The 18,472-nt window shown below is 37.8% G+C and overlaps 1 protein-coding gene across 2 annotated transcripts in view; it reads left to right on the top strand.

The window, feature by feature from the left end:
• Window positions 1-16,100, top strand: part of lingo2 (leucine rich repeat and Ig domain containing 2) — a 290,114-nt gene extending 274,014 nt beyond the window's left edge. For both annotated transcript variants that reach the window (XM_053506346.1, XM_053506347.1), the window contains one exon: window positions 13,149-16,100. In XM_053506346.1, the coding sequence (XP_053362321.1) occupies window positions 13,161-15,008 (1,848 nt within the window). In that variant the 5' untranslated portion in view covers window positions 13,149-13,160 and the 3' untranslated portion in view covers window positions 15,009-16,100. The remainder of the gene's footprint in view (window positions 1-13,148) is intronic.
• Window positions 16,101-18,472: the final 2,372 nt, after the last annotated feature.

Raw genomic sequence — 18,472 nt, 5'->3', positions numbered from 1 at the left:
TTCCTCTTTGTCTTTCATTACTGCTTAACTGTAAAGAAATAGAAACTCCTCCGTCCTAAAGATGTCAGAAAACCTGACGTTACAGCTTTACACTGGAGACTCCTTCCACTGATGTTACAGAAACATATCATTAGAGAAAACTTCACCAAATGCCCCAGTGCACAAAGAGGTTATTATTTACTAGATTAGTAAACCCTATTAATATTAAAAGTATTACTTTTGTTTAAGTTATATAGTACAAACCGTACTGAATATTTTTTATTGTCGTTTTTTGCCCTTTTTTAAGGAAAAAAAAAAAAGTTTACAACCAGTTTAATTAAGTTTTTTTTATTTTTTTGTGGTGCACCTTTAATGATAATTATTTATTTATCTATATTTTTTATTTCCTTATTTCATTTACTTTTATGTTCAATTTTTAACTGAATTATTCTAAACAGACCTTAAAAATGTGAAAAAAAATTAAATTTGAAATCATTAAATAAAAGAAAGAAAAAAGGAAAAACATATTAAATTTAGTCTCCTTTTTTGTTGTTGTTGTTTGTTTTTTTTAAGATGTATTTAAAATTTTAATGTTTATTTTAGGTCTGTTTACTTTAGCTTTATTTGTGGAAGTAAAAATATAATTGCAAAATATATATATTTTTTATATGAAAAAAAGATTGAACAAAACTACTTTTTTTAATTTAGTGGTTAAAGCTAAAGAAAATGTTAACTGTTCATGTACTAGTTACTAGCTGCACGGGACATGAGCCAAGAAATATCAAATTGTAAGATACAATATTATTATTATTATTATTAAAATTAAAATAAGTTTTATTTGTCTTTTTAAACTATTTTTTTACATATATTCCTTACTTTTTTCTATTTTTGCCATATACCTCTGTAAATATATCAACAAATAGCATTGTATATAAACTATATATAATCCTGAGTAAAGTAACTGCTAAAGAATGATTGGCTGTTGTGTTTGGGAGTGAATCCTATTGGCTGTTGATTTATGGTCTCGGAGCGGCTCAGCTGAATTGATGTTAATTACATTGGTCCCAGAGGTTAAAGGTTAGTGCTGGAGTTAATTCTGCACTGTAGAGAGACGGAGGAGTAGAGACCCAAGTCCTGGAATTTTAGTTCTGGATTAAATCCGAAGTCGTCTGAGAACCTGCTGTAGAGTCCTGGGGTTGATGAGGGAACGTGTAGCTGGTGTTCATTCCTGCGGTAGGAGGAGTTCAGGATTTTGTGCGAAAGGTATTTATTATCTCAAAGATTAAATACTTATTTTTCTGCATTATACATAAACCCTTTAAATAATCCCAAAAGGTTTATTCTTTAATAACACTGTAAATCAGCCTTATTTGTTTTTATTATTATTATTTTTAGAAACATTCTAGGAAGATTCAAATTCTTAGAGAAAAAGTTTGTTATTCTTTAAATAGTAACTGGTTCTCGAATGGTTTTACTGGAAATCCTTTTAAATAAAGAAACATAGAGTTACTTTAAAAGGATAGAGCGATGAAGATTCTAGAATCTGCGTCTTTTATCTGAATGCAGTGTTTAGAATAAAACGCTAGAGAAAGGGCACTTTTATACTTACCTATTACACAGTCAAAAAAAGAGGAACGATTGATCGAGCGTTGTCTTTACAATAGAAGCAATAAAGGACTTTTAAAGAAGCAAAGATTAAATTTTTAACCATTCATGTTTTTTTTCCCACTCTGAATCCTACAAGTGGGTGTTTAGCTCCGCCCCTTTTACGACTACAACTCTTAAACCTGACTCCGCCCCACATGCTGCTCACTCCGCCCACTAATGTACAGTATTACAGTAGTGAGATATCGAAGTTACAAGAACGATGTGATCAAGATGTGATTTATGATATGGAACAAACAAAAAAACAAACAAATTATTATTATTATTATTATTATTATTATTAGTTGTCGTGGTATTTCCAGATTACATAAGATAGACAGACAGATATGGATAGATAGATAGATAGATAGATAGATAGATAGATAGAAGCACTTAGTTAGTTATTTTATTTTAAATAAATTATTAAATTATTTTATTTCTTCTTGTTCTTTTTTGTTCTTTCTTTCTTCGTTAATCCCTTCATTTCACAGTATCACTCTATTGTTTAAGCCTTAGTTATAATTAAACTCTTAACTGTAATTAATAATAACCATACCGTGATTGATGCGTGTATTCTATATTATTCTACGTGCTTTGGCTCCCGCCTTGTCTGTGTGTGTGTGTGTGTGTGTGTGTGTTCCGTGCCACATTAACTTGATGAATTACATTAGCTGGAGCAGTCATGAGGAAAATAGTCTGGTGACTGTATCACTCCGAGTCGTGGCCTTAAGGAAGCTCGGAGACATTCAGAACTCTGGCCTCACACTGCAGAAAACACACACACACACACACACACACACACACACGAAACGCACATTAGGACAGGAGGTTAGCCCCGCCCCTCAGCCTGACATTACCCCGGGTGACGGATTCAGTGATTAAACAGCTCTGAATGCGTTCTGATTGGTCCGAAGGTGTTGATTAAGGTTCTATTACAGCAGTCCGGGTTTATAGTAATACTACTGTACATACTGTTTCTATAGCAACTGTGCATTCAGGTTAATTGTAGATACGTTTTCTATAATTGGAAGGAGTCTCCAGTGTCAGTGCTTAAAGTCTGAAAGTCCGACGTAAAGCTTTCTGACGTCTTCAGGACAGAGGAGTTCCGACCGCTTTCTCCTGTATAGGGGGGACGGGGGGCCTGGAGCCTATCCCAGGAGACTAACCGCTACACAACCCTGCCATTACTTTTTGTTTATTTTTTTTCTTATTATATTTAATATAGAAATAAAGAGAGATAGAGAGAGAGAGAGAGAGAGAGAGGTGAGCTGCTATAACATAAGTGACAAGTATTTCAGATAGGTTAGACGAATGTACTTCTTATGACATCATATTTCTCTCTCAGGTCAGTTCAGGGGCTCGTTAGATTAATTCGGACACGTCTAATTATAAAATACGCCTGAGAGCGTTGGCTAAGCCGCATTAGCGTTTCCTTAAGCTACGTTGTGTTAAATAAATACAAACAGAAATAAAGAGAGAGAAGAACAGAGAGAGGAATTTCCTTTAGGTGTTTTTCTTCTGTTCTCTCTCTCTCTCTCTCTCTCTCTCTCTCTCTCTCCTTCACTCCAGCTCTCAATAATACGCTTTACTTCCTCCTGATCAGTCCAGAGTGAAGTTAAAATTGAAGTAAAATGTCTTTTGCACTTTCTTTGCACAATCTATTTGCACCACAGTGATTATCCATCCTCCCCATCACGGTGTAATTAATTGGTTAATATCGGGAAGTGAAATGAGGATGAACTGAATAACATTTAATTAATAGCAGATTAACACCGAGAGCGAGTGTGTAGCACTTTATACACCTCTCTCCCCCTGTTAAACTGATATTAATTAAATTGTCACGCTCCACAATTTTAACATCGTCTTTGTGTTGTAAGGAGTTTTAGGAAAAAGAAATACAAATGCTGAGTTCAAATACTGACTCGTTTCATCCTACAGAAATTTTAAAATGTAGTACAAGTAAATATAATTAAATATCCGAGCTGTGATTGGCTCGTGTGTCAGTCTTTTACAATCAATCATTTAATTAACAATTCAATTAAACTGAAGCAATCCTGCAAAGCGGGGAAGAGGGGGGTTTGCAAGACTTTTCAACAGTACCATGTATGTAGTATGTCCTTTATATATGGTACTGTGCAAAAGTTTTGACCCCCTCTTGCGGCACTTTTTTGGCTCTCGTGACTGGTGTGTGAAAAGGACAGACAGGACTCGAGATAGAAAGAGACAGGCAGGCAGACATAGTGTGTGAGAAACTGAGAAAGCGAGAGAAAGACGGACAAACAGACAGACAGTCATGCATAAAATAATAATAATTTTAAATACAAACTACTGTAAAATCTAAACATTAAGAAAGAAGGAATAATTCCTCAGCTCTGTAATCAGAGACTAGAGGTTTGATGGCTATAAATAATAAAATATATATTAATACCACTGGAAGTTCGGATCTCTTTCCATGTGTGTGTGTGTGTGTGTGTGTGTGTGTACTGTAATAAGCTGTCAGTAGTGTACCCCGCCTTTGTACCCTGATGTCCCAGGCACAGGCTCGAGTCCCCCCGCAACCCTGCACAGGATGAGCGCTAAAGATAAACTACTGATTGAATGACGAGTGAGAGGGACAACGATGAATACGCATGTTGCGTTTAAACCTGACTTTATTAAGCACTTAACCCCTCGACCCGCGCGATCCGAAAACAAAAGAGGAACTGCGCTACAATTAGCCAACTTAAAAGTTCATCTGCAGCGGCTCCTTCATAAGCGGTGAAATCGTTCTAGCCTGACTTCTCATTAGCGCTGGATTAAAAACACACCGTCGCCGAAAACACTGCAGGTTAATGGCGCACTCCTTCACTGCTTTAACCTGCCAGTTAATTACATCTTCCCTTCGGGGTGGCGTCATTAGACGATATGAGGCTCATTAAAATAAAGCGATGATTCAATAATTTTCCCACGTAATTATGCTGATGAGAAAGCACAGATAGCTTAGCTTGTTCTCCGGCTGAATAAAGACGTCTTCACCTGATCTGACGGGTCCGGGACGGCTTTTATACGGCTTCGAGTGATGCCACAAAGTGCGCAGAGTACACCTGTACACCTGTACACCTGATGACTTCCAGCTGCAGTAAAGACGCATTAATGTCACCTGTAGAGGCGGGAAATGTGCGCTGAGCGACAGCTGGCTAATGAGGACGTACTGTACCAAGTGATTTGTCACTTGATAGGACAATTTTTCACATTTATTCCCGTTCACATTTTTTTTGTGTTGAAAATAAACTAGAATTAACTAGAAACTGTACTATACTAAACTTTTATAGAACCGACATAAACATACAGAGCATCTCAACTGTAACATTTACGTCAAGTCACACATTTTTAATAAAAAAAAAAAGTTGTGTAACATCTTAGGTAATGACAATAAAGTTCATAAAGACCACTGTAAGATTATATGATGACTGAAACCCTTCTTGATACCTGACATGACTATTTATAAACCCCCGAATAAGCCAATTATGCTAAAATTCCATAAAAAAAATCTAATAATAATAATAATAATATAAGATTTGGACATTGTGAAAATGAACATTATACTCTTTACTCTAATAACAACTTTAATAGGGTTGAATACAGTAACACCTACACAAACCATTTATAACACCTGATATAAACATACATACCTTTAACAACTTATATATATATATATATATATATATATATATTTTTTTTTTTTTTTTTTTTTTTACTTTAACTCTTTAACTCTTTGTATGTAAGTGGATAAATGATGCTACATAAGCCCTTTGGACATAAACCTACAGTGTGTAGTTAATGTCAAGTCGTGTTTTATTGAATAACATTTGAACTAATGCTAATGAAGTTTATAAAGACTATGTGACATCTTAAAACCTTTCTAATAACAATGCTATAAACATCTGACTTAAGTAACCTAACCTAATAGTTAGATGCTGACCCAATGACAAAGCTCATAAGGCTACACGAGCCCTTCTTGGCTATTGACATACAGTAAGCTCACAGTGTACATCAACAGTAAAACCTAATATCACGTGACCCCTACAAAAAGAATCGAGTAGCATTCAATTACAATTATAGTTACATTGTATCTAATGACATAAGCATATACAGTACAGCAACTACACAAGACATTCATGACACCTGACATAAACCTACATAAAGAGTCGAGGTGCATGATGATATACCGGATTTAATTAACTTGAGAATTTATAAAAAATGTTTTTGATGGAGATTATAACAGCATACATACATACATATATACTTACGTACATACATATATACATAAATACGTACATGCATACATAGCAACTACACAAGGCATTCATGAAACCTGACACAAAGCGCTTCACACTATATAAAACGTAATAACATCAATTTTGACATTAACTTGAGTAATGTACAGTAGTGTCTGAATGCTGTCTGGATGCCATGTATGGAGAACAGATTTCCCTCTTTAACACGTTAGCTAACAGAAGAGGTTATAATGCTACATATCACCATACATAAGGTCTTTAACCCTTTTAACCCAACTAGTATAAATATAAACAAGCGCAATTCTTTTTTTACTCTAACCTCATGACAACACACTTTGTACTTTTACCACTCAAGGCTTTAGGACTGGGAGAGGAGAAGAAATGACCCATGTGTCCACTAAGATACGTGTTTATTATCACCATTTTTTGCTCACGCCAGGACACTACAGAATAATTAACATATTTACTGCGCTCTCTTCTCTTTGCTTATCTGCCTCTTCAATCCTCTGCGCCTTTACACACATCAAATCTGCCCCATTTCTTTTTACGTCCCAGACCATAGCCGGGGTATTATGGGTTTCATGACTAACCGAGACCTTTCAGTCAGCTATTCATTTACCGCTCGCCTTGCGGAATCCTGAAACCAGCGCCGTGAGCTTCCGTATGTGTACACTCAATTGATTTTTATTATACTTCAGTTATTATTTCACTTTTCGTTGCTGCAGCTCAGATCTCGAGGCCGTGCTGCTAACGGGACCATTCGCAGAGATCTGTTTTATTTCCAGATGATTAATCCGGGCTCATTAGCATGATTTTATTCCAGCCGGTCATAGCCGGATTGCTGAGTTGCTCTTGAGTAAATAAAGCATATCCAGGAGAGTAAAAATGCTCCACGTTGAAGTGCAAAGCCACATCAAATGAAAGAAGAGAGCCTTCGCGTGGAGATACGGGTTTATCCGATTTTACACTAAGGCTTGTGTTACGTTGCTTGATTGCGTTCACCATCTAAAGCCCAACACGGGCAGAGAGAAATGGCAGCGAGGTCCGAGAAAAGCGCTAAGCTCTGCTTAAATCTGAACCACAAAGTGTAGAACCCCGTCAGGTAGGGAACCTCGTGACGTCCTGGGCGTACGCTGGATAAACACAGCCTTCGTGAAGCTTTTTAGAAGTGTTTAGATCTGACTCGCGTGGCATTTACGTCAGATGACATTAGACACGCGTACGTTAGTCTCAATCAGCTCCAGACGAAAGGCGACATTTATGAGGATCGACAAAGTCCAAGCACAGCTCCATTTCGGGCAGCGCCACCTGATAAGAAGTCTTCCCAGGCTATCATACTCCAGCCATGGTGGATGGAGGAACTTGGAACAGGCTTGGAGATGAAAATGAGATTGTATTTATACAGTAATTCACTTTTTTTTTATAAATAAATAAAACAATCTGTACTTTTTTTTTATGTATTCTAAAAAAAGAATTTGATGAGCATCCAAAGCGCTCCACACTAAACCCTCTCACAGATGGCTACAATCAATACGCTCGCGAAACACACGGCCACGCTCGTAACCAGGCAACTACAGTCCCTTAACCACAGTGCTCTGAATAACCGTATTCACAGTTAAAGGTGAAATGAGGTCCAGCGCTATGAGACAAGAAAAAGTGTTTGCTTTTGAACCATCTGTGTGCTTGTTTTCAAGAACAAGGACACAAAAAAACCAGGGATGGAATTATAGCTGGCTGAAATATTTGGCAGAAGCTTTTATCTAACAGATGAAGGTTATGAGCCTTGAGACCTTTTGATCACTTTTAACCAATTAAACCGCCATCGATGTGGCACCACCTGGTCTGTTCTCCCACTCAGTGTGGTTCTGTCAGCACACAGCAATCGCACTACTCCAAAACTCCATGCTCTCCACTTCCACTTGAACTCTAGCAAGAAAGCACTTTGACGCGGGAACAACCGAAGAACCTGTCATGATGGTCCCTCTCCATGGATAGAACGACAGGACGTGTCAAGCCGATGAAGATCCATGTGTTAGAGGAAGCTTGTGTTAGAGAAACTGTGTGGAGAGATGGTGTGTTGGAGCAACCATGTGGTAAGTGTGTGTGTTTAAGAAAAAAGAAATGCATTGAAGAAAGTGTGTGGTAGAGTGCGTAGGAGGAACAATGTGTTAGAAGAGATGACTTTTGAAGGAACTGTGTGTTTGAGGACCTGTGTATTATAGCAGCATAATACATAATGTGTGGTACAGGAACTGTTTGGGAAAAGAACTGTACGGTACAGGTACTGGGTATTACGGGAACTGGGTATTATGGGAACTGTACGGTATAGGAACTGTGTGTTGATGGACCTGTGTGGTACAGGAACTGTGCAATACTGGGAGTGTATATTACAGGAACTGTGTGTTATGTGAACTGTGTGCTACAGCCACTCTGTGTTGGAGGAGCTTTGTTTTAGGGGAATTGCGTAATCATGACTACAAACTACTTTATGCAAAGTTTCTATTATAGGCTTAATAACTTAGTTAATTAAAACAGCCAAGTGTTGAAAATGTGTCTACTTTTGAAGCAACCAATTTCCACACAGTAGTTACCATATTTAAGTTTACCATATTGATTTCCATTTCAGATCGATGGGAACAAAATGTCTCACCTTTTACCAGTTGACATGATTGCAGGACAGTCTATTTAAGTTGTACTTTTGGATGGTATGTAGCCAACAATCCAAAAAAACAATGAGAAAACCAAAATTAGGCAGAAGAGCAGTGTTTACTTTTACACTTAGTGAATATTCTTCGAATTTTGTCACTAGGAACAACTTTTAGGCTTAAGAAGCTTTGTGAACACGGGTCCAGGATGTTAAGGGAAGGGTGTATTGAAGGAAGTGCGTTTTAGGGTAATGATCTGATAGAGGAACAGTTTGCTCAAGAAAGTGCATTAGATTTGTTGTATGTTGGAGGAACTGGATGTTAAAGGAACAGTGCCTTAGGAGAACTGTGTTAGGGAAATGTGATAGAGGAGCCGTGCATTGGAGAAAGCATGTGTTGAAGGAACGTGGTGGTAAAATAACCATGTGTTCAAAATATAGTGTGCATCGGGGGACCTGTGTTTTAGGGGAATTATCTGTTAGAGGCTTTGTATTAGATTAATGATTTTGTAGTGGAGGACCTGTGTGTTGGAGGACCTGTGTGTTGGAGGACCTGTGTGTCAGATTAATTGCTGCATGCTAAAGGAACCGTGTGTTGGACAAACCATGTCTCCGAGGATCTGGGTGGTAAAGTAAATGAGCCACAGTCCATAATTGTATTTGCAGAGTCGCATATTAAATATATACAGCTAATAAAATAGCACATTAGTGTGTATGAAGGAACCGCGACTGTATTTATGATAAGCGGACTGATGTTAGCGCCTCCTGTGATCATGTGACTCGCCACAATGTCACAGCAGAAAGTTTCATGAGAAAAGAGAAGTGGATTTTCAGCTTTCCTGCTGATTACTGCATATTGCTGCATGGACGTCCATGAACCCAGAAGACCCCACTCTCACTAGCATCGCTAGCGTGGCAAGACAATCACCGAACCTCTTCAATCGTGAAATTTCTGCGATGTGCATTTTCTCTGGACTTTAAATCCGAGGGGGAAAAAAGCACCTTGGGCACGCCGAGCTGTTCGTGTGACCCGCGAGACGTTACAGCTCATCTGTAAAACATCGTACTGTAAAGCAAAACGGCTATCTCTAACATCGCTGGGTTTTTATTTGCTCTTTTAATTTGGCAGTAAGAGACGTGTGCTATTAAATGGAGTGGAATGATAAATATTTATAGACTAGCGTGAAGCTGTGTGCGAGTGTGTCTGAGACAATAACTAGGATTACGCCGCTCGAGCATTATTACACATTATCACTTTATAGCTACAAACCACAAGCTTCTCCTCACACACTCGACATTTTAACTCCGACAAGCATAAAGTCCAAAGAATACAAATAAATAAAACACATCAAAACACCATCAAGAATTTACATTTTAAAGGCTAATTACAAACACCATTAGACTTTGTGATCATGTAAGGCATCACTCTGCGTCATGCTGTTATAGGAAACTAATCAGTGATCGGCTGGTGTCCTGAAGTGGAGTTAATGTAACCACACCAGAGATGAAGACGCTTTATCATTACAACAGTTATAATGTGTTCTGAATGATATTAAATCATCTGGGAAACTTTTAATTTTCATTGTAGCATTTTTCATTTTCTTTTTTTTTTTTCACTGTAGCATAGCGGAATCATTTACTTAGCAATCAGTCTTAAGAAATAGATTCTGCTAAGTCAGGCGAGCCTAGCGTGTGTCCTTGCTGGTTAGCTAATTCTTCATAAATATTTTTTTAAGTCAGGAAAACATACCTTTACTACTGTACCAGTCTAAAGTTTGTACACCCCTCTCCTACTCCATGGTCGTTTTGATGTTTATTTCTTTCTACACTGTAAAACTAAACAAAAACAGTTTTGTAAAACAAACACAATAATCTCCTTTTAACAGTTGATATTGAGATGTTTATCTGCTCCTTCTCCTCTGTAAAGCTTCATAACGGCTCTAATCTGAGGTGCTGGTTGTTAATTGGTGATTTCTGAGTTCTGTGAACTTCTCCTCTGCAGCAGAGCTCAGTGTTGGTCTTGTTTTCCTGGGAAGGTCTTCATGAGAGACAGTTCATCATGGAGCTTGATGGGTTTCGCAAATGGACTCAACAAGAACTGAACCAGAACCGCTGACCTTCATGTCCTAAAATAACCAACAACTGTAGTAGTTTTTGTTGATATTGTTGTTGTTCTTATTGTTGTTATTTAATTACATAATGCCATATGGTTTATATCAATGTTTTAGAATGTTTTAAAACATTGGATTAGTGGGTGTGTCCAAACTCTTGACTGGTACTGTATGTATTTTTATAACTAAAAATGCTAATTAAAATCTATAAATGAAAAAGATTATTCCCCCATCTGGAAAATTAATAAAGTTAAAAAAAAAAACATTTAAAAGTTTCTAATTTCAAAATAGAGAGAGAGAGAGCGAGAGAGAGAGAAAACTAAAAAATTTACTCCATCCTTCTAACAAATATTGTGTTCAGTTGTGTATCAACCTTTGACCAAATTTGAAGCATAGGATGAAATTTTGTTTTTAACACACATGAGATCAAAGACACAGTGTTATCTGTTGAACATATTGTCTAAAATACAGTGGTAGTTCAATAAAGGTGTGGTTCAATAAATTTTTCACTATGATGTGGTGACTTTTAATTGTCTGTACAGACACGGGTAGACATACAGTAACTAACCTTCTACAAACTTGTCAGCATGATAAGTGGATGATTTGCCACTTTCTTTTATTTTTTAAAATAAGTAAGATGGAAAGGGAGCTGTATTTATTTGCTTTGTATAACAGCAGCACTTGGTGTAGGATAAGTAAGATGTTAAGCTGTTACAGGAATCTAATTAACATTATAATGGTGTGATAAAGCAAAGTTAATGTTACTACATTACCTTGTAACTTACCTTTACATATATAAAGTTAGATTATATTTGTGTAACAGCACAAAAGTTTATATTACAGCAATTATTATTATTATTATTATTATTATTATTATTATTTATTTATTTACTTAGCAATTAAGATCTTTCATTGATTTAAAAAAAAAACTATAATTTCACCTATTTGTGATCGCATTTATTATTATGGGATGTCTCATGTTACTTGTCTTCGCAGCTGTAAACCCGGGTCATTGTCTCCCCAGCCGAGGCAACGCTGATAAAAAGTTCATGTATGGCTTGTTATGAAGCACTGACACTGGAGACTCCTCTTACATTATTCTTTGCAAAATTGAAACCCAGTGTCTTGCCATGTGTTTTGATTTACCCGTGCAGATTTAATGCGCCGTGCTAAATTAGCCTTGTAGCTCCGGTACAAAAACTAGCGAAGAAAGTGTTGGCAGATCGACACTGAATTAAATTAGTCTCTGCAGAAGGTCTGGTGCTTTCATTCATTTGTATTCTGAAGGAGAGAGTTTTACTCGGCAGAATAATAAAACTAAGACTTGGTGAAAAATCCATTGCTGTTCAGAACCGTGTGTGTGTGTGTGTGTGTGGAGACTCGGTTATATGAAGCTCCTTTATCCTCATTTTGCCGACCATACCTGCTGTTTGTGTTGAAATTTTAAAATTGCATTAAGGAATATTTGTCTTCATTTTGTGAGAATTTCAAAGGTTTGCTAATATTACACGTTTTAGTTCGTTCGTGTCGCATTTCTCACAATGAGAGCTTCAATATTAAAAAGAAGCCATTGTGAAGCAGCTCTGGTCTCTATGGGAAAAAAAGAACACAAGATGCCAACATCCAATCTCCCGACCTGTCGGCCAATCATGCTACCTGTCAGTTTAGGAAGCTCCGCCTCTCCCACAAGCTTTTAGGTGGATTTCGAGGCAGAGTAATGAAGTCAGAGTTTTTTTGTTTTTTTTTTGTTTCAGTTAAACTTTGCTGCTTAAATTCATTGGATTTAACAAAAGCACGATCATCCCAACTGATCACTCCCCTACATTTCCTCTTGTATTTTTTAGGTTTCTTGTGCAGTGGTCATGTAATATGTGATCCTAGTCTGTGATCATCCAAACTACATTCACACATTGCAACTGATAACACTGAGATGCTGAAAGTTATGTAGTGTTCACTTAGCAGGGGAAATGTGGAGTGTCTGATCCACTGATGTCCCACAGTGATTCAAGGAAAGGATATCACAGGGATATTACATAACCATCTTGAAGGAATTGAGTCAGATCTAGTCATGCTGATGCATGAGTGCACTAATTCGCATCTTCATGAAGACTGAGAAAAAAAATAAATTCCCATGGCTGTGAATTCATGCAGAATCAAACCCTGTACACATAAAGTGACCCCATGGGCAAGATCTGAGGCTGTTCATTTGTGCTTGCGTGCATCTGACGTGAACTTAAGTCCTCTGTGGAAATGCAAGATGCTTTTATGATGTTGTATGAATATGCATCCGGCCCTCTATTGTTGATGTCCTGATGTAATAGACCTAAGGGCTTTATTTATTTTAACAGCCAGCAGTTTGGCACAAAGACATGTACCAGGTTTAAAAGGAAGGTTTGTAATGGGTTTAAAATCGTACTGTTATTCTTTTATAAGATGTTCAGTATTGCATTTTCCTATGCACTGATTACTTCTCTTCTCTGTCTCCTTCTGTAGAGCCTTGACAGCATGGTGGACTGCCTGAGTCGAGTCATGTTGCACACAGCTATATCTTGCTGGCAGCCACTGCTAGGACTGGTCCTGGTGGCTGTCTTCTTAGGCTCTGCCCTTGCTTGCCCTTCCCGCTGTGAGTGCTCTGCCCAGAGTCGCTCTGTCATCTGCCATCGGAAACGTTACCCGGCCATACCAGATGGCATTCCCATTGAAACGCGTGTCCTGGATCTCAGCAAGAACCGCATCCAGGCCATCAATCCAGATGACTTCTCTGTCTACCCACACATTGAAGAACTGGACCTCAGTGGTAATATCATTGCCTATGTAGAGCCAGGTGCTTTTAACTTACTTTCTAGTTTACACACCCTTAGTTTAAAGAGCAACCGCATCAAGCTCCTGTCACTGGGCGTATTCACTGGGCTTTCAAACCTCACCACGCTTGACATTAGTGACAATAAGATCGTCATCCTGGTTGATTACATGTTCCAGGATTTGCATAATCTTAAGTCATTAGACGTAGGGGACAACGAGCTGGTATATATCTCACACAGAGCATTCAATGGCCTGGTTTCACTGGAGAGTCTAACACTGGAGCGCTGTAACCTGACCATGGTGCCAACAGATGCCCTGTCCCACCTTCACAACCTGGTCAGCTTGCATATGCGCTACCTCAGCATCAGCAGCCTTCAACCCTATTCCTTCAAGAAACTATTCCGTCTGCGCCACCTGGAGATTGACAACTGGCCGTCCCTGGATGTTTTCCCAGCCAACACTTTGCATGGCCTCAACCTCACCACCCTTTCTGTCACCAACACCAATCTTTCAACATTCCCCTACCAAGCCCTGCGCCACATGCCTTACCTCACCCACCTGAACCTATCCCACAGCCACATCCGCACTGTGGAGGGAGGTCTTCTGCAAGACTTGGAGCGACTCCGTGAGCTGAGATTGTCAGGAGCCCAGCTGATGTCTGTGGAGCCCTATGCTTTTCAGGGTCTACGTTGGCTCAGACTTCTTGACGTGTCCCATAACAGGCTGGACACTTTGGAGAAAGGTGTTTTTCATGCTCCAGAGTCCCTGGAAGTGTTGTTCATCCATGACAATCCTCTTGTGTGTGACTGTCGTCTTATGTGGCTGCTGCAGAAGCGGCACTCAATCTCATTTGGAGAAGAGCAACCTGAATGCAATACTCCTGAAGGAATTCGTGGGCGCCCATTCAAGGAGTTCAAGGAAACCCTGTTGTCTTACTACGTGACCTGCACCAAGCCGAAGATCCGAGAGAACCGGACACAGCTGGTGTCGGTAGAGGAAGGACAGCCTGCCCAGCTACAATGCAGTGCCGAAGGGACTCCTCGGCCCACCATTTCCTGGGTCACACCGCGCCGGAGACACCTAACCAACAGGAGTCATGGAAGAGTAATGGTGCACAACAATGGTTCACTCTATATCAAGGCAGTGGAGCTCCAAGATGGTGGCGTGTATGTATGTGTGGCCTCCAACACAGCCGGAAATGACACGCTCATGGTGTCATTGGCCGTCAAGAGTCTTGGCTCGCTCTATGCTAACAGGACCCAGTACTACATAGATCCTAACAGTACTACTGCTAACAGTACCAATCCTCCTGCCACAACCTTTGGCCTGGACCTAAAGACCATCCTGGTTTCTACAGCCATGGGTTGTTTCACATTCCTTGGAGTCGTCCTGTTCTGTTTTCTGCTCCTGTTTGTATGGAGTCGGGGCAAAGGAAAGCACAAAAACAACATTGATATAGAGTACGTGCCACGCTCCAAGTCCAATGGGGGCTCACCTGAGGAGGCGGAACAGACCTCTGGCCCTCGACGCTTTAACATGAAAATGATTTAAGTGGATTTATTGGGATACTAGTGGGAATTTATGCACACAGACCCTTTGACGGGCCCGGCCATGTTCGGATGTACCCGTGCCCTCGACACAATCCCCATGCGGATGTTTTCCTGAACTCTAATAAGAGGGAAATGCATGAAAGTATGTGTCAATAATGAACTATTTTCAATTTATATGAATCCCTCTTAGTAAGGGGATGCATTCAAAGACTCTTTTAAAGAAAAATGTGTACAGGACAGATTTGTAAAATTCAAGTATTACACTTATTTGTTGGCTTGCAAAATTTGGCCTTCTCACTTCTACAGCCCGAGGAACCATAAAACTGTTCCCCTCCTCCACTGCATCGCATATATGTACGTAATACTTAATTATGTATGTGTATGTTGACATGTAAGTCACTTTCTATTATTTGCAATATTCACAAGATGCAATGTCAGCCAATTTTGCCATTCCTCTTGGTGTCGGAGAACCCATGGCCCGCTCCTGAAACTGTTTGTGAACCGCGGACGAAGGGCTTGGGTGGCTTTCAAACATTAACCCTGAAGAATGTGTGTGCTGTTGATCTAACCCCAAATTATACAGTAATACTATATTTGTTTATAATATTGAAAAATGTTAAAAATATAAAAAAAGACATTATTTAAAAAAAGCCCATTGAATTCAAACTGCATAACACAAGGTGAATAAGTGAATTGAAAAACCTACACTGAGTTGCCTCTTTATTAGTGACTACATTGGAAAATCTAATAAGTTCGCAGCTCAGTGTATAAGCACAGTATATATGCTCACCGAGTTGACCGAGTTATTAGATATCCAGGAACTAAAAAACTGCCGACTCAGTGTAACAACTTTTTAATCTACATTTTTTTTTGCATTCGTTTACATTTGTACATGGACTAAGTTTCCTGTCCTAATTTTGTCTTTCTTTTGATCTCAATGCTAACCTGATGACAATATCCATGTCCTCATCCACAATGTAATCATCTGAATTATTTTTTTACTTTTAATTTTCATTCTTAATTATGTCCCAAATTAACAAAATTTGGGCTTTGTTGTGGTAGTTTCTCATTTTGTTGTTAAATCATTTAGATTGTAAAGTGTTCAAAAAAAAAGAAAGAAAAAATAAGAAAAATACATGTATGTGGAATAAAGAATATTGATTTGTATTTTGAGACTTCATTAATACGTACAATTTTTATGAATTAATATTGTGCAAATATACACAATGAAGAACGATTAATTTTAAATTAAATAAGAAAATTTCCATTAAAAAAAATTAAACAGAACATTAACAAGTACCAATAGGAGTGAAAATATAAAAAAACATTAAATTTCATTGAAAGGCACAATGAGAATTATTCGTCTCATTATTATTATACTCATCTTATTTTCTTTACTTTCTTTCTTTCTTAATTTCTTTTTTTTCAGTTTTACTTTTTATTTAATTATGTATTGAGTCTTGTTTAAACTTACTATGTTTGGAATATTATTATTATTTCATTCTTTGTTTGTTTCTTTTTTCCTTTTTTTCTTAAATTAAAAATCAACAAGGTGCAGCTAATCAGGATTACTATAGACTTATTTAATTAAACTTACTATCTATTAGTTTCTGTGGACAAATGTACTGTAACAACTTAAGAAAGTATGAAAAAGGAAAGTGGGAGGAAAAAAAAATGTCTGTAGTTTGCCCTGACCATGATCTAAAATTGCTGAAATAAAAAAAAAACCCTCCACAGGCATTAAATTTCCGGCTGCACTCTTTGGGAAGTGGCCGATATCAGAACGAGGATCTCATGAAAAGCTGTTAACCTTCTGACATCAGTGAAATGAGCAGGTTGGATATCGGAGACACCACAAATACAGGATCTAAGAAGGTTTGCCAAAGTGTTATCGATGCGGCGTTGAAGGAGAATCTATAAAAATGCATAAGAGCTTCTCCTTAAAATATGTCAATATCCAAATGTTAAGATTGAAAATGTGACGCTCCAGCACGGACAGGCCAGGCACTGAAATGAACCATGCACACACACACACACACACACTGCCACAGAAAACACAATAATACACAGAAACACGGCTTACCTTAGGTTTAATCCAGCGTAGATGTGTGTGGCCCCATGAGATATTAGTAAGGTAAAGCTCAGATCTGCTCAGGGAGACCAAAGGAAATGACGAGGTGACTGCTGGGTCAGTGACGACCATTTGTAACTTTCATCCCAAGAGATATTGTCATAAACAATTTTCTCTCTTTCTCTCTCTCTCTCTCTCTCTCACACACACACACACACACACACAAAAATACATTTTTAGATTGTCTTTTGAAGACAGACAAAAAGGTACTAGAAGACTACAATAGCAAGGTGAAAAAGTTAAAAATAAAAATAGTTAAAAGTAAAAGTGCCAGAAGAAACAAATAACATAGCAAAATTATACCAATGATATCACAGTGTGGTACTAGAAGTGAAAAGTTAGTACTACAAGGAAGACAACAGATGAAGTAAAAATATAAAGGAAATAGGGTCGTTTCATACCAAATCAACCAGGGCCTCCCGGGTGACTCGCTCAGATTTTGATAAAAACATGCCAAAATGAACCTTAAGAACCTTCCTCTTAATTTTATTGAAAATTTCCTAACTTTCCAGTAGTTGTTAAAAAAAACCTTTAAAATGCTTTTTGCTCTCGCCAATCGCGTCAATAATTTGTGAGGATTTCCAAGCCGCCTTTTTTTCATTTGTAACAAACAGGAAGCAGCAACGTGGGATAAAACACATAAGTAAGTGACAGAGCAGCCGGTGTACCTGGGTCCAGTGGTGATAAGTTAGTCCTTAAAATGTCTGAAGGTAGGAAGGAAACTAGGAAAAGGGTTCGAGAAGCAGTATACTAACAGCATGGGAAACTCTACTACCATTAACAATACTATGTACAGTATGGGACTAAATGTCATAAATATAAAATGCAAATCAGAATATAAATAAAAAACAATAAAAAACAAGTTTTGAAATATCATATTATAAGAATTAACTAGTTAACATACTAGAATAGACATAGTATAAGAATTAACCTTATAGCCAGAAAATTAAGTTATAGGTTTATAGGTAATGATATAATGATACTTAATATAACATATAAAAAGGTCAAATTTAATAACAGTAATCCAGTTAGCAAGATGTTATATGTTGCTATAAATTAGTACAATGCAGACTTATAGTAGAAATAACAATATACTAGAATTAACATGGTACGAAATTTAAATAATAAAAATGACCAAAGTACTACACATCAGGATGTAATAATTCGCATATTTAGGTGTTAATAACCTGAAGCTGAACCTGGGCTGAACCATGACAGAAGCCAGAGAACCGTGGAATTCATCTACATTAGGTTAATGTAAATATCCGAACTGTTATATGTAAAAGTAAAAAGCTTTTTTTTATGCTAATTACATTTGTAAAGCAGGACAGGTG

Source organism: Clarias gariepinus, chromosome 10, assembly GCF_024256425.1.
Source record: "Clarias gariepinus isolate MV-2021 ecotype Netherlands chromosome 10, CGAR_prim_01v2, whole genome shotgun sequence".
Taxonomy (NCBI): Eukaryota; Metazoa; Chordata; class Actinopteri; order Siluriformes; family Clariidae; genus Clarias; species Clarias gariepinus.
Note: the sequence above shows the minus strand (reverse complement) of the source record. Positions and strands in the feature narration are given on the sequence as shown.